Raw genomic sequence first — 16,544 nt, forward strand, 5'->3', positions numbered from 1 at the left:
TCTATCCAACAGAATACAATTTTAAATGCTTTTTTCTTGCTGTCTTGTGACAAAGCATTTGCTAACTGAAACTGTCCTGATAAGAAATGGTTTGATTCTTTTTTAAATAGTGCTATTAAACACAACTGTAAAAGCATGTAATCTCACTGACCAGAACAGATGTGTTGACCTATCAAGTGATGTAATATGCACCACGCTGCAACTGAAACAACTTGATAAAACAATTAGCCCTTGAAATGTTTATATTTTGATTCATTTTTTTTGTACAAGATTTAGTGTTTAATGAAAAGTAAATCCATTAAAAACCTCTGCATTTCACCACCTTACACGTTTCTAGCAGATAATTAAAATACAAGGTATGTATTCTGGGAATACATAATTTTCTATTAACTGACCAGTTTTGGTAGTACAGTGCATAGAGGTATACTGCCATTTGATTCAGATGTTAAATTAGCCCTCAGTTTGTTTGCCACTCCAACTACAGGAGGCAACTTAGAACCTATTCCTGGGAAGGAGCTTGTGTAGTTAGATATCCGTTTACCCATGCTTTTATCAGTACTGGGTGGTTTGGGCATTCGCTTACAAATCCAAGGGTGTCTTAAAGCTTGACTTGGAGTCATGCGTGCAGAAGGATCCCAGTTAAGACATTCTTTTAAGAATTCTATAAACAAGGGGTCATCACAGCCTTTCAACGCTGTCACCCAGTCTTTGTTGCCTGGAGCACCACGCATTTTACCCCTGCGTGATCTACTGCCATTGAGGATCACTTTCCCATCTGTATGTGTAGTTGCAGTGCAGTAGCGAGGATGACCCTTGGAGTTGATGAAGTTCTTGGCTCGCTTGGATTGATCCAAAAGCTTCTGAGGTGGCATTCCAAGAAGCTCCATCATACAAGCCAGTTGGTCTCCCTCATCTTCTCCAGGAAAAAGAGGATATCCAGTCAACAGTTCCACCAGAATACAACCAAAACTCCACATGTCTATGGGCATCCCATAGCGACTTCCCAGAATGACTTCTGGGGCCCTATAGAATCGAGACTGAATATATGTGTAGACTCTTTGGTGCTCAAAGCAGCTGGACCCAAAATCAATAACCTTGATGCCACTCCGCCCTTGCTGTTTTAGAAGTATATTTTCTGGCTTCAGGTCACAATGTATGATTTTGTTTTTATAAAGAGCCTCCAAACATTGTAATATAGAGTGGGCAAACTTGCGTACCAGCTGCACACTGAACCCTTGAAATTTATTTCTTTTGATCAGCTCATACAGGTTCATGCTCAGGAGCTCAAAGGTCATACATATGTGGTTCCGAAAGGTGAAACTTTCTAGCATGTGAATAACATTCATGCTGCCAGTTTTATCCTGTTTCTTGAGATGCTCCAAAATCCGAATTTCCTCTGCTGCTTGACGGTGAAACCTCTTCTCATTGCGAACCATCTTTAAGGCCAAATGCTGGTGGAGTTTATGATCATAAACTTTAGCTACTTGTCCAAAACTGCCCTTTCCAATTATTTTAAGTACTTCATATCGGTAAGCCAGATGGTCATGAGGCACATGAATGTATCCACCTTGGTCATCATCATATCCTCCGTTGTTGGGGCCACCGACTACTCCTTGCCTCTTTTTTGCATTTGGACCCACAAAGTAAATTTCAGAAAAGTTACATATTTCTTGCTGCTCGTAAGCAGATAACTGATGTTTATATTGCTTCACTGCTTGCTCTGGAGCCTGAGAGATAGCTTTGCGCACTTTTGATGAACTTCCACAAGATTTGGCTGTGCTTAAGCTGTCTATACTTTTATCTTTTGACAGGGAAGGAAGAGATCTTTCGGAACTACTGATTCCTGCAGACTGAAGAGTACTGCTCCTCTTATTGCCAGAGTCCTCAAATAGTTGCTCAACTTTGACCTGACTTCCAGTCAGAGGATGATCTTTCATAGTGAGTTTGTTGCTAGTAACCTATAGGGATGAAAAAAGCCAATCTTAATTTTTTTTTTAAATGGATAGAATAAGATTAAAATACCACATAAAACAAAATGCTTTGACTTCAGCATTAGGTTTGCATTTATTTTCACAATGCAGATGTATTTTAAATGTACTGCATAAATTATATTGTTATCTATTCTAATCTGAGTTATATGCACTGCCATACACGTGATTGTACACCAAATGCAATGAACTTTTTGAAAATGGAGTATGTATAAATATACTCTATCTTCTAGTTCAGAAAAGGCAAACTTTAAGCAGACTTGCACAAATGCCTATCCCCACTAGCATGCATCTAGTCAGCAGAAGGGCAGGTGGTGCAGCCCAGTATCGCTATGTTTAGTCTTGGAGGTGGGCGCGGCAAACATGACCCAATGACAGATGCAGCTTGCACCTGTTTGAATATGCAACCTAGCATGAATGTGTGCAGAGGGGGGAGAATATTACATGGACAAGTGTGCAGTGGGGAGACAAGGGATCTAGAGTAAGAGGGATAGGGTTGAGAAATCCATGATGGATGGGGTAAAAGGACGGGAAAAAAGGGACAACAGCAAGCAAGAGGAAGATGACAAAACAAGATAAAATAGGCTGTGTTTATGCTCAAATATGTACCCACAACTCCCATGGACTTTAAAGAGGGTCACATTACTGTGTCGGACTGCAAAAATGGATACAGTGTGTATCCCCACGAGTACCAGCTTCCATCAAGTTTCTTTCCTTTTTCCTCCCCGTCTAGTGTTCTAAAACACAACAGTTCTCCACTCACTGCTCTAAGCTAATTTGGGCATAAATATTTTCATCTACCAAGAGATGTTAATTTGTTGCAGACAGAACATTACAACTAGTAGGAAAATATTGCGGAATATATTTAAGACTTGTCATTTTTACAGGATTAAAATTAGCCAATGCTGCGCTCCCTGAAATTCCGTCCCTTCCTTTAAAGGCAATGCACTCATTCACGATTATTCCTCCTTTCATTTCCCCAGCATTCTACACTACAAAATCGCATGAGATACTATCCTATGCAATGCTGAAAAAGTCAGGACTAGTGCAGCAACATCTGTTTTCCATTCTGGCCTTTAATCTCAATAAAGATGTGAGACATGTGCCAAGCCCAGTCCCTGAAACTAAAATAGCTGCTTAGCAATCAAGCAAAAGTATAAATAAACCTGTAGCTCCAGAGCAATAACATCCAATTACTTTTTAGTTACATACAATCCTCCATCTCAACACAGTCAGTAAATAAGAGCAATGATTATGTTTGCCAAAAACAACTTCGCAAATATCCACCGTCCTCCGTCCTGGTTAAGAGTCAATTTGCTGGCTCTGCACTGAAATGTTAGTGTGCACTTCATGACAGGAGCCTGGAAAATGCAGACTTCCTCTAGGAGCCTGTCTCAGATCAGTGATGATTAGGCCTTTGGAATCTCCCTTTTATTCAGTGTTATGTCTGCCCAGAAATGTGGACAATACATTGTAAGAGACACACCTTTCCAGGAACTCACTGAAAACATACAATAAACACTTTTTTCTTTCAGCCTGTGGCTGAACTGCTGAGATAAGAGTGAGAGATACTATAAGATTCTGAATGACAGGCATAGAGAATGAAGGGCAAAGAGATCAAAATGGTAAATTTGCAAATGAACAGAGAATCCAGACTTGGAACAAGGTTCAGTTTTTGTTTTGGGGTTTTGTTTTCTTTTTGTTAAGATGTCTGAAAAACTGTTCTCCTACCTCCATAGCAGAAATCTTGTGTGTGACCATGTCTTTTTTACTTTGACTGCAATCAGAATTTGATTAAGCACATAGCCCTAGTCCTTGAAAAGTCTACCTGTACTACAAGAAAGGATATTCTTTGTACTAGAACTCTGTGTTATTTAAATTAACTCACCATGGAGGCAGGAAGGATTTTAAAGGGCCAGGACTGTATGTGCTATAGTGAACTTCACTAAATTTCATCTTCCATCAGGCAAGGCCTATTTATCTAGCTTCATGAGGTTCCTGCAAAGTTCCTCAGTCTTCTTTAGACTTTACAAATAACTGTGTGTCATTTGAAAGTTTTGCTGCCTCTCCCTTTTCTACATCATTAATCCTAAATAAATAGTCCTAGAGAAATGATTACGCAAGAGAATTAGAACTTCAGGTGAGGAATAAGCAGCAGGAACAGATGAATTACCCATAATAGTAAGGGAAGAAAAGCCATTGAAGGAGCACTTCTGACCATATCCTTTTAACAGAAGGCTTTCAGAGCTTTCACTTAAGATAGCAGCAGCTATTTAATGGTCCATTGCAGAATACTTATGTCAGGTGTTTGAAACACTTTATTGGAAAGGTCTTTAAGCCCGCTGAACTTGACTTGATTTTTAAAGGTGAAGTCAATTTGAGTACATGATATTATATATTTTACATACACACAAAACTGCTTAGAAAAAGTTCAGTATTTTGTTTCCAGCATGACCTTCATCGGACACGACTCCCACCAGGATGTAAAAGGAGGTTGGGCTGAAAAGCAAAACACTGAACTTTCTCTAAATTCAAAAAACATTTGTAAAAAGCAGCAAGATTGGTAGTTAACTCTTTAGTGGCATGTTGGGAACAGCTCAAAAATCAAAGCATTTCACAGAGCCTGACCCACTGTTACTCCCATCCCTGCATTACTCGGGATTCCTTCCTGCACTTGCCTGCATGCAGCTGCAGTTCCACTCACAAACTACTTGGCCAGTTGCTATGCATTTTTTGTTCTCTTTCGTCCCCTGCCCCCTTCCCAAAATTCATACCTGGAAAACAATTCAGGAATGAAGGTGTTAAGGCAGAGTTTCACCATTTAAAAAAGGCTAATGCACCCGTTAACTTACATTTAAATCTCACATCGATACACTGTCCTGCAGATATCTTATGTTCCTATCCTAGACAAGCTCATCAAGATGCCCTAGAAGATAAATAATCAACTTTGCTTTGTTGTCCTGTAACCTAGATCTGTTCACGAGACATCCTAGAATACAAATAGGGCCTTAGAGCACCACACACACTTCTGTTACAGTGCTGTACAATTAGGAACTAGTGCAACACTTTAAGAGCTAGAATTATCATACTAAATATGGTTTAACCATTCTCCAAATGATGATGTACCTCAAAGGGCACTAGCAAATAGTTTTGTCATAACATTTAGGATTCACAAAGAAAAAAGAGGGGGATAAAAAGGAATAAAAATCTAAAGAGAAATGCTTTTATGAATTCTTTGACTATGGTGATCCCTTGTAGGGCTAGAAACCCAAACTGCTGCATTGTGCCAGTACTTGAGAACCAGCAGGTGAAACTGACTAATTCAGTTTCACTGAAGCCAGCACTTGAATCATGTGCTAAAAAAAACAAAACTCTCCTCCCTCCGCCCCAAAAATAAACAGTAAAAATGGTGAAAAGCAAGATTTATTGATTTACTTGTTTATACTTTTTAGTTTTAAGATGCTACAATGATACTAATAAGGGTAAAGGATTTTTTTTTAAATAGTGAATATTATCCCCTTAATATAGACAAAGATAGTTAAAAATATACAGTATATACTTGTTCATTAGCCCGTTCGTTTATAAGCCGACCCCCCAAGATGGTTAGGTAAAAAGAGCAAAAACTGTATGACCCTTTCATAAGCTGACCCTATATTTCAGGGGTTGGCAAACTCTGGTTCCTGGCCCATTAGGGTAAGCCGCTAGCAGGCCTGGACATTTTGTTTACCTGGAGCATTCACAGGCATGGAGCCCCAGTTTGCTGTTCCCAGCCAATGGGAGCTGCGGGAAGTGGTGCGCCACTTCCAGCAGCTCCCATTGGCTGGGAACGGCAAACCGTGGACACTGGGAGCTGAGGGGCTCCATGCCTGCAGACGCTCCAGGTAAACAAAACAACAATGTATTAGATATTCAATTCAATGATTCCATAGAGTTTAAAATCATCAAATTTTGGTGTAGACCCGTTTATAAGCCGACCCCGGCTCTTTGATGCGTCACTTTTTTACCAAAAATATTCGGCTTATGAACAAGTAGATACGGTATATTGTTTTAATCACCACAAGTGGCAAGGTCTCATCCACAATGTTGTTCGTCCTCATTTACTGGCTGTCTGAGTTATCCTGAAGTCTTCTGACACTTCAGACTACCAATACTGCTGAGGAAATCAGACCTGCTGCATTTATAAGCCCTGCACAACTCACAAAACCCATCTGAGCTTAAAGTTGTGCTGCTATTTTACTACATGCTACTAGCTTCAACTTAGTGTATTAAAAAACAGTAGTATCTGATCAAAAGTTATAACTGCAGAATAATGGCTGTTAAAGGCCTGTCAGATATCTGTGCTGATTCAGTGCATCTCCATGGCAGCCTCAATTTGCAGGGTTCCTCTGGAAAGAGGTACAAAGGGAGCAATTGTACCCCTCTGTACCCAGGTGGGTGAATAAAGCTCTAAGACTTCAAAAAGATAAAAGAGATGTATTTAAGTCAACAAAGCCTGATAAAATTCACCATAGAGTACTTAAGAAATTAGCTGAAGCAATCTCTAAACCATTAACGATTATATTCAAGAACATGGAGGACAGGTGAGGTCCTAGTGGGCCGGAGAAGGGCAAACATAGCACCTATCTTCACAAAGGGGAATTATACACCAGTCAGCCTAGCTTCGATACTCAGAAAGATACTGGAACAAATGATTAAACAAGCAATTTGTTCAAACCTGGAGAATAAGGTGATAAGTAACAGCCAATATGGATTTGTCAGGAACAAAACATGCCAAGCCAAACTAATTTCCTTCTCTGACAGGATAATGGGCATAGTGGATGCATGAGAAGCAGTAGATATATCTTGTCTTTAATAGGGCTTTTGACACAGTCCCATACAACATTCTCACAAGCAAATGGGGAAAATATGGTAGATGAAATTACTATAAAGTGGATGAAGACCACCAAGCTGGGAGGGGTTGCAAGCAGTTTGGAGGATGGGATTAGAATTCAAAATGACCTTGGCAAATTGGAGAATTGGTCTGAAATCAACACATCAACCTTCTTCCAATGGCTTCATTTTATAAGCCAGGGATTGCACAGTTTACTTTTGTCACAAATTAGCTGTCAGCAGCCAAGAAACTTGATAAACAACACAAATGATACTCCACTGAAGATTTCTCAGAAAAACTTCATTATGAATAAGAAGGAAATGGCTAGCCAGTTTGCTAAATGTTTTGCCCTTCCAAGTGTCTCAACTGTTACTTTTACAAACTAAATTAAAACTGTGTGTCTCTGAAAGCAGAAGCATTTAGTTTACTGTATATAACTAAGTCTGAGAGGAGAGACAGTTGAGAGTACCTGGAGTTTTCAATACGAATGCAATTTTATATGTCAAAACAGAAAATGTTGAAGAAAGGAAGACAAGTATCTCTTCAATCTAAATGTTTTCTCATAAAAACTGTTTAAAATTTTCATTTCCACATGCATTCCTAATTCCTGCTGAGCAGGACACTACTAAATATTTGTTTTGTTTGGCACAAAGACAAGGCTTGGCATTTTACAAACAAATAAGAAAACAAAGTCCTTGTCCCAAAGAACTGACAGTCTAAACAGACAAAATACAGATGAAGGAGAAAAGAAGAGATGTGACACACAAGCAAAGTGATCAAGAGGCTATTTTTGGCATGTGTCTTGTTAGTTCCAGAGTTGATTTTAATACAGTTGTGAAAATGTCTGGATATGTTGTAAGTTAGATATAGCACTTTATATCTCAAGAAAACTGCACAACCATTAATTAATTATTTAAAGACAGCACCACAGCTCTTTTGTATCAATATGCTCACACATATCTCTCTCTCACATATAGGCACCTCAGTGTTTGAGGACGAAGGCCAGTCAAATTAACTGCTGGCATAAATGATCTCAACTCTATTGACTTCTCAATATGTTCATTTTTAAATTTGTCCCTTCATCTATCCCATTTCTTCAATCTGGCTTTTAGCCAAAAATTTTCAAGGAGCACAAGATTTCAGACAAAATTCAACTGGAGCCTAAATATATTTCCAGACCATTTTACAGTATGACTGTTACATGGCTGAATATGACTGCTACAGACCAGCTGAGACAATTAAAGAAAGGATCACATGATTCAAAACTTCTGTTTAAGAAATGTACAACTTCTACAAAAATACAAATTGAACATCAGAAGTCTGTGAAGTGCTATTTTGCTATCAATTAAAGTGCCAGATAATGTCAGTGCTCCCACGCAAAAAAATTTTTTTTTTTGTATTACGTTGGGTGTATCTACAAATCACACATTTGTAAAAACAGAACTTCTGGTTGTGTTCTACTATTATGGCCCTGTTATTTCCAGTACTTTCATGTGAGACAACAAATATAAGTGTGTACTAGTTAAAGTAGACTACAGCTATGGATTAATAAAGTACCATATATATTAGTATGTGATGTGCTATGGCATGAGGTCCCAAACAGGGTGTAAACTAACTTTCTTGATCAAAGCATGGACAATGGATTATAAATTAGCTTATTCAGAGTTACTTAGCCAGTTCATGCAGAACACCATATCATGTTACCTTTTTTATTGCTAGTTAGTAAAAGCAAGTGTGTTAATGAGCTGTGACAAGGTTATAATATCTAGCTTTATTAATTTACTGTGTGACTACTTAGTTTATATCATTATTTCATTACCAACCAGATCACCAATGCAAGAAGCCAGAAAATTACTCACATTTGATCTCCCAAGTGAAGGAAGTCCAGAAGGGCTGTGTTCTTCATTTGTAGGATCTGGGTACCTAATTTGATCTATTCTCATGTAGGAATCATACAATCCATCTCCAAACCTGGCTGAACACGTCAAATATAGAAGCCAGTTAGTCACAACCGTGTGCACTAATACAGGAAAAGACATTTGTTTCAGCTCCTAAAAATTATCTCATTTGTAATCATTCTTCAAAGTTTTTGCTAAGACAGTCAGCTTTTGCTAATTTATCGGATAAAATACAGCAAGAGCATCATAGTTAAATATTAATGAGCTACTCAACAGTTTTATTTCTTTTAATGATCCTAAGCATTTAGAAAGCACTGTGCAAACTTAGTTTCTGATTCTTTTTTTAAAAAAAAACTAGGAGCTTCTCTTAAATTAGACTCATCTGTCATTTTTTTGCAGTGCAAAAGCATCCTTAAGAACCTTTAACCAATATCCTATTTTAAGGAAAAAGAAGGATAATCCTGAACTATCTGTATTTAGCGTGGCAATGGAAAATGAGCAGGCATTTAAATACTGGATAAGACTATCCTTTAAAGTAGGTTCTCTGTAAATATGACGTGGAGGAACCAAAGTCAATAAATTCGTTGCTACTAACAATGGTTGGCAAAATAATTTTTTTTTAATGATTTCTACAGTAATAGACAAAGCTCTGTGACTGTGCTTAAAATAAAATTGGCTAAAGCAATTAACATTAAAACTCCAGAGTTTTGATCACCATCTGCACTCAAAATGTCAGTGTGAGTTAGACAAAAAGTACTATTTATATCGAAATAATATGACATCCTCTCTCATTGCTATAAATACTGTCCTTCGTATACCAAAACAATGCTCTAAAAAGTTTAACTAATTGGTTTTTCATTTTAGTTCTGCTGACAAAATGCAAAACTCAGTCACTTCTTCCAAACAAGCAATCACAACCAGGAAGTTGGAAATTATATTTTAAAATTCCCAGTTACAAGTTCAAGGCAAAATGTGATCAACTAATTTCATCTGCCACCAGAAAACATGCTTATTCACTGCTGTGTATGAAGAATGAACTACATTTTTTTCACAACAATGTATCACTAGCTTCTTAGTAAACTTGTGTGTTATTAGGAATGTTTTGTACAATATACTGATATACGTGAAGGGTGCTCAATAGTAAATTAATAGTACATTGTATAAGTCACAGAACTGAATGCTAGAACACATATAGTTACAGAATTATATAATGCAGAAACTGTACACAATAGAAGAGTAGGAAAATTGTGTTCCTTTTCTTAATCTCTGGAAACTCTCTAGCTTTCTTTAAACTTGGATTCTGAAAAACTACTCTACTCTGTGGTTACTTTAAAGGATAACAAACACTTCAAGCATTAATTGAAAACACAGTCAAAGATATAAAATAAGTTGCCAAAGGAAAAATGCCAGGAATGTTCCTTTCCTTGTGCAGAGTCTGCCCAAGTCCTGATGAAATCTGGCCTGTTTTGAGTCATTTAATCCACATTTGTTTTCCCGTAAAACACCAGGGATACTTTAGATGGATGCTATACAGATAAAATGTGTTGTTTTAACAACCAATTGCTGTTTTTGCTGTATTCATCCTCCCCTTTTGGTTTAGCAGAGTGAAATGTACAAAGACATAACAGCTACTAAGTTACCAAAAAAAAAAAAAAAAAAAAAAAAGTAGGCACTGAAAGAAACTCAGCATCATTTGAAATCACCACAGAAGGAAGTTTTCTATTGTTGGCACATTTCACGCCTTGTCCAGAACTGGATTGTTCGTTACAATCTGTTCTCCAGTGCTTTGTCCAGTCCAGTTTCAAAAGTCTCATGTGATGATTAGGCTTCCACTGGTTTCCTGGGACGACGAGTAACTCGCACCCTTAGGAGATGTTTCCCAAGACAGGCTACGTTTCCTGTCATTTGATTTCACTCCCCACCACACTTTAGGTTCTCCCTAGTTATTCCCCCACAGGCGCCTAAGGGATCTCACCCCAGTACTCCCCTGCCCTTGATTATACTCCCAGCTGCCCCCCCCCCCCATTGAACCAACCACTTTTCCTCCTTATTTTTATCCCTCTAATCACTCATCCCCCACCCCGGGGGGTTTCCATCTGTCTGAGCGGATGGGAAGCCCGCCTCCCGCTGCATTCCGGACCCTCCCAGCTGCTCCCACCCCCGGGATCAAACCCCCTCGCCCCGTGGTGTTGGGATCCCTCTACTCACTCCCCCCAGCTCCAGGGGTTCCCCGCCCCATGCTGCCAACGGCCCCCGGGTCCCCCCGGCAGGCAGCCCCCCCCCAAGTGCATCACCCCCTCGAGGGGTGCACCGCTGGGGGGGGGACCCAGGCCGACCCCCCCCACCAAGTGCATCACCCCCCCGAGGGGTGCACCGCTGGGGGGGGGACCCAGGCCGACCCCCCGCCCAAGTGCATCGGCCACCGGCTCCCCCGGGCACATGGAGGCGGGGGACCGTGTCTCCTGCCCAGGCCCCGACACGTGGGACCGAGCCGGGGCTGCGCTGGGGCGGCCCCGAGACCCCGGCCGGGATGCGGGGCCCCGCGTTACCTGCGGTGAGGAGCCCCTCCGGCTTCCTGCTCAGCAGCATCACGGCGGGGGGGCAGCGGGCCCCATCCCCCTCCAGGCCCCGCACACCGCTCCCCCGGGCTGGGGCGGCTCCTTCGCTCGGGCCCAGGCCGCGGCAGCGGCGGGACCCCGGGCGGTTGCTAGGGAAACGTCCTCCCCGCCCGGCCCGGCAGCGGCCGCGTCTGCGCGCTGAGGGACAGGAGGGGGAGGGGGAGGGGAAAGGGGCGGGCGGGGGGGGAGGAGAGAGGGGGAAAGAGAAGAGAAAATAACCCAGGCTGAACTGGGAGGCGGAGGAAGGAGAATGGGGCTGGGGCTGGCTGGGCCTGGGAACCCTGGAAGTTCCCTGCCTGGCCTTGCCCTGTGCGGTCCCTTCTCTGAGACCCCCCTGGGGAGCAGCGTTTCTGCTTCCCCGCGCAGAGCCCCCAGTCTAGCACACGGCGGGATCTAGGTGTGCCCCAAACTGGGGGGATGTGTGCCCCCTGCTCCCCACTCTGGTGTGCAGGACCCAGAGCTGCTGCCTGGGACTCACTCAGTGCAAACAAACGTTAACCCCCCCCCCCACACACACACAAATTAAAAGCTACTGGGGATTGGAAATGGAAAGTTTTCCATTCCATTGACATAACTGCAGCTAAGCAAACACGTTTCTTGCTGGGAGAGGCCCGCCCCTGGAGTGTAATGGGGTTTGGCTTTTCTTTTTCCCCTTTCCATTCTTCCTTTACGTATAGCCCCTTTTAACTGCAAAGCCCTGTTCATTTCCTCCTGTGATGTCTACTGTAGGTTGATATCCTGAGATAACAGGGAGAGTGGAAGAGCGGTTAGGGTGCTAAATAGAAACCTGGTTCATTTTTTAGCTCCACCACAGACTCCCTGTGTGACCTTGGATAAGTCTACACTAGAAGTGCTTTTCCGGAATAGCTATATCAGTATATTATACTGTCAAAGTGCTCCTAGTGTGGACACAGATCATACAGGCAAAACTGCACTTTTGCCAGTGGAGTTTATTCTGGCAACCACTCCTCACCAATGAAATAAACTATACCAGCAAAAGCACAGTTTTGCCAGGGTTTTTTGCCAACACAGCTATTTTGGTCAAGGATCACACTTCCACGCACCCTGACCAACAGAAGTTTGTAGTGTGGACTCGGCCTTAGCCTCTCTGCAACTGTCTTCACTAGCCAAAAAGGCATGTTGTTACTAGGGGATAATTAACACAGGTTAGCTACTCCAAGGGAAAAATAGAGCAGAGACAAGGCACTGTGGTTTTACCGTGAGGTGAACTAAGATAAGTCAGCACTATACTGCTGGCTAGGGCTACCTTGTGACAAAAACTACTAGTACCTTGTCTCCATTTAGGATTTTACAGTGAGATAACTAGTATGTATTAGGGATCTCGTACAAAACAAACAAACAAAACTCTTGTGTCAGTGATGACGTCTGACTCCCATCAGTAAAATGAGTCTAATAGCTAGCACTTCCCTACCACACTGGAGTGTTATAAGGATAAATGCATTCAAGATTGCAAAGCACTCAGCTACTACAATAATGGTGGTCAGATAAGTACCTTAGAGAGAGAGAGAGAAACTTTTTAGGGTAGAGAATATGGCCTTGGCTACACTTGGGAATTCACAGCGCTGCCGCGGCGCCAGCGCTGCGAGAGAGCTCTCACAGCGCTGTATGTACTCCACCTCTCCGAGGGGAATAGCTTGCAGCGCTGCGAGCGAGCGTGCAGCACTGCAGGCGCTGATTACACTGGCGCTTTACAGCGCTGTACTCGCTGCGCTCGGGGGGGGGGTGTTTTCACACCCCTGAGCGCAGCAAGTTGCAGCGCTGTACAGCGCCAGTGTAGCCAAGGCCTATGTCTACTCTATGTAAAGTGTTACAGTCCTCTAATGTGTGTTTGAACAAAGGAGACGTTAATGAGCGTCCTGTGTCCCTAACTCTTGGTTTGCTGATGAGGGGAGATATGAATAGTGTTGCAAAGGAAAACCTCGAGGAGTCCTTGTGGCACCTTAGAGACCAACACATTTATTTGGGCATAAGCTTTCGTGGAAGTGGGTTTTAGCCCACAAAAGCTTATACCCAAATAAATGTGTTAGTCTCTAAGGTGTCACAAGGACTCCTCCTTGTTTTTGCTGATACAGACTAACACAGCTACCACTCTGAAAGGAAAACCTGAGAGCCATCTGGTGTTGGCAACAGGCATCACAACCCTGCCCATATCCCCAGAGGCACGTCATGCATGTGAGAGAAATTGGAGACTCTATTCACACTGAACTGTGATTTATTTTTATAAATCATTATTCAAAACCTTTTAACGTGTACGAGGGCTTCCGTTCTTTTTCCACTGACTGTTCCTGTGTGTGAAGCCATGTGGAATCCTCTATTCACTAACAAAACACGAAAAACGAAAGCTTATGCCCAAATAAGTCTGTTAGTCTTTAAGGTGCCACTGGACTCCTTGTTGTTTTAACAAAACACAGTTAAAGGGAGGGTAGGTTGCCTGGCAATGCCTCATCATACCCTCCCAGAATGTAGAAGTGGCCACCTGACACGCACATGCCTGAGCATCAGCAAATACACAAAACAAAACACAAACATTAGAAAACTAGGAAATGCTCAGTTAAGATCATGCTTCCCATAGCACTCCCACCATTGCCTTAACCCTCTTCCCTTTTGATCACCACAATAAAGAGTACGTCAGGGAGATCTCAGTGCCTTCCCTTCCCTAAAGTGGGTTGAGTTCAGCAGTTAGCCCAACACTGCCCTTTTTCATCCTAAGTCAGAGGAAATTTTACATCTTTAAAACCCTCTGATTCCTGCTCTCAAAAGTGCCTCAGGAAAATGGCGTTGCTATACCACTGTGAGGTCTGCCAGTGCCCTACCAGCATCTTCTATCAATGGTGCCACAGAGAACACAATGAAGGTACATAGAAGTGTATAATAGGAATGCTGACATGGAGCATTGTGGGCACTAAGAAACTATCAGTTTTTGTTAGGATGGATAAGGTATTGTTATATTCCCTGTGACTAAGGCCATCTCCCCAGTAGCAGAGTTAAGGTTGTGTCGCGTGTATGGTCTAGAAGAGGAGGTTACCTTAACTGTGCATTTCCTTGTTCTCTAGGTGGGTCTGTGAGGAGTGCATCTGCTAGAAGGAGGCAGAAAGGGGGAAGGGACCCCAGAGTCCCTACCCCACCTCAGTGTAGGGTGAAGGGGCTCTGCGTGCTCCTCTGTAGCATAGGAGACTTGCAGAGGTGTGGAATCAGAAAATCCCATGAAGATTAAAATAGCTTGAAAGAATAGCTCCGAGGGGTGTGAACCATCCCATTCATTGCCGTGGGTGTTCTCATCCCGCATCTCAACTATGGCATGCACTGAACCTGCTTATTCTCAGTTCCCCTGGTCTCAGCGTGGTGTGACTGTGGCATGTTTGGCGCATGCTCCAAGAGAGGCCCCAGGTTCAGTGCTGTGTTCCCGTACTGTGCAACAACTTTGCCTGTTTTCAGTTCACCCAACACTTAAGCCTGCTAGTTTCTGTGATGTCCCTTCAATGGGACATCTCACAATGAGTAAAGTGAAGCAGGTGGATAAGTGTTTGCATGATCAGGTCTGTATACTGTCACAATTTTGGAATCCTCTGCAAGTTTATTATGTCTGAACAATATACAGAAGTCTGAATTGAAAACACTGATTTTTTTTTAAAGTTGCAAATGTTTCTCCTAAAATACAGTAAAGGATCTGAAAAATAGTCAGCCTGCACAAAATATAGTATCACCCAAACACAAAAGCACCCATTTCAAAGTGGGAATTATTTGAAGAAAACCAGAAAATTGCTCACACATTTCTTTCCTACATGCATCAGACATTCCCCATTATTCCTTGCATAGAGCAAAATGTGTGACTAATTTTCTGGTTTCCTTCAAATAGTTTCTGTCTTGAAATTGCTGCATCTTCTTGCTTGGTATGCCTGGGGCTCTGCTTTTCTTGTTTTCTAGCCAGATATCAGAAGAGAGACGTAATTTAGGCCTTGGTCCTGCAATTGGATCCATTCAGACAGGCCAGCGCAGCATCTTATTGATGTAAATCCTCATTGACACAGGTCCACTTGCATGCATCCTATTGCAGGATTGAGGCCTTCTTAGCGCTTCTTACAGTAGCTGAATTGACTGCTCTGAAGTCCTCTGTTTATCAGAGTAAGGGGACAGCCATGACAGCAGCAGGCTATGCTTCCCACATGCTCATGCTGTGCTCGCTCTGCCTGTTCTGTTTTATTAGAAATGTTTATACAGATTTAAATGAAAATATTTTTGGTTTGATTTAAACATCCCCCTGCAGTGTTTGCAAGACAATCACTGCAGCTCCTGACTTGAGAACCTGTGAGTAATATTCACTATAAAGAGGGGGGGGGGAATAACACTCTTTAACAAGGACATGCATACACACATACATGAAATATTATTGTATACAGGATGGGACATGTAGCATTGCAGGGGAAGGTGTTTGAAGACCTCTGGCTGGAGGTCAGGCAATTAATCAAAAGCGAGAGACAGAAAGCTATGTGACCGCACTCCTTGCAAGGGGCAAGTACAAAAAAATCTCTATCCACTATCCACTCTAAGTAAAATGCAAACTGGGTGAGAATTATTAAGTGGTTTTGTAAGGTTTATTTTTAACAAAGGTTAGGAAGATTTTGTTCAAAGACCTACACTTTGTAAAGTGAGACTCTAAAATGAGGGACTGTCCCTCCAAAGGAGTGAGATTTTGGCAGGGCGGCCTAGAGCTCGAAGGGCTGAATTAAGGCAATCAGGGCCCCAAAGCACAAGCCACCCCTCCTGAGGGTGTGTTCCAGGATCGGGCAGTTGATACCTCGCCAAGCTTGTATCGTTACCAGCTGTCTCCAGACTCAGACACGTGTTCACATTTCGCAGCTCCTCCCCCTAGCCCCTTCCACGAGGGCTGGGACCGCTGGGAAGCTGATTTCTTCCTGCCACTCCAGCAACAGCAGCCGCCTGGTTCTGTGATGCATCTTCCGAATGTTTTGGTGTCTGCAAACTTAACTGGGCTGCAATTATCTTTGCACTCATGAGTAATGTACTGACGGCAGCGGTCCCGTGGACTCCAGTAGCACTACTTCTATAGGCAAAGTTACTCACGCGGGTGTACGCGTTGGCAGGATCAGCCTCCCTCGCCCAGCAGGCATTAGACAGCTTGGCCATTGCC

At 42.4% G+C, this 16,544-nt stretch overlaps 1 protein-coding gene across 5 annotated transcripts; it reads right to left on the minus strand.

Moving 5' to 3' along the window:
• Nucleotides 1-262: 262 nt before the first annotated feature.
• Nucleotides 263-16,519, minus strand: LOC112118443 (dual specificity tyrosine-phosphorylation-regulated kinase 3). Of its 5 annotated transcripts, none has more exons than XM_026655189.1 (3): nucleotides 16,478-16,519; nucleotides 8,718-8,833; nucleotides 263-1,958 (listed from the first exon to the last, which is right to left on the minus strand). In XM_026655189.1, the coding sequence occupies exons 2-3, from the start codon at nucleotides 8,799-8,801 to the stop codon at nucleotides 387-389; spliced, it is 1,656 nt and encodes a 551-aa protein (XP_026510974.1). In that variant the 5' UTR covers nucleotides 8,802-8,833; nucleotides 16,478-16,519; the 3' UTR covers nucleotides 263-386. The 5 variants fall into 5 exon arrangements, with proteins under 5 accessions (XP_026510974.1, XP_026510972.1, XP_026510973.1 ...); XM_026655187.1 differs by lacking the exon at nucleotides 16,478-16,519 and adding an exon at nucleotides 11,306-11,440; XM_026655188.2 differs by lacking the exon at nucleotides 16,478-16,519 and adding an exon at nucleotides 10,460-10,676.
• Nucleotides 16,520-16,544: the final 25 nt, after the last annotated feature.

The sequence above is a fragment of the Terrapene carolina genome, unplaced genomic scaffold, assembly GCF_002925995.2.
Source record: "Terrapene carolina triunguis isolate 2854851 unplaced genomic scaffold, T_m_triunguis-2.0 Scaffold198, whole genome shotgun sequence".
Taxonomy (NCBI): domain Eukaryota; kingdom Metazoa; phylum Chordata; order Testudines; family Emydidae; genus Terrapene; species Terrapene triunguis.

What these genes read in the sequence shown, in the direction of transcription:
- LOC112118443 (XM_026655186.2), bottom strand. Translation starts at nt 10,231, where the DNA reads ATGACTCAAAACAGGCCAGATTTCATCAGGACTTGGGCAGACTCTGCA. An exon ending in TTGGGCAGACTCTGCACAAG is followed by an intron (nt 8,834 to 10,179) that starts GAAAGGAACATT and finishes TGACGTGTTCAG; the next exon opens with CCAGGTTTGGAGATGGATTG. An exon ending in CTTCACTTGGGAGATCAAAT is followed by an intron (nt 1,959 to 8,717) that starts GTGAGTAATTTT and finishes TCATCCCTATAG; the next exon opens with GTTACTAGCAACAAACTCAC.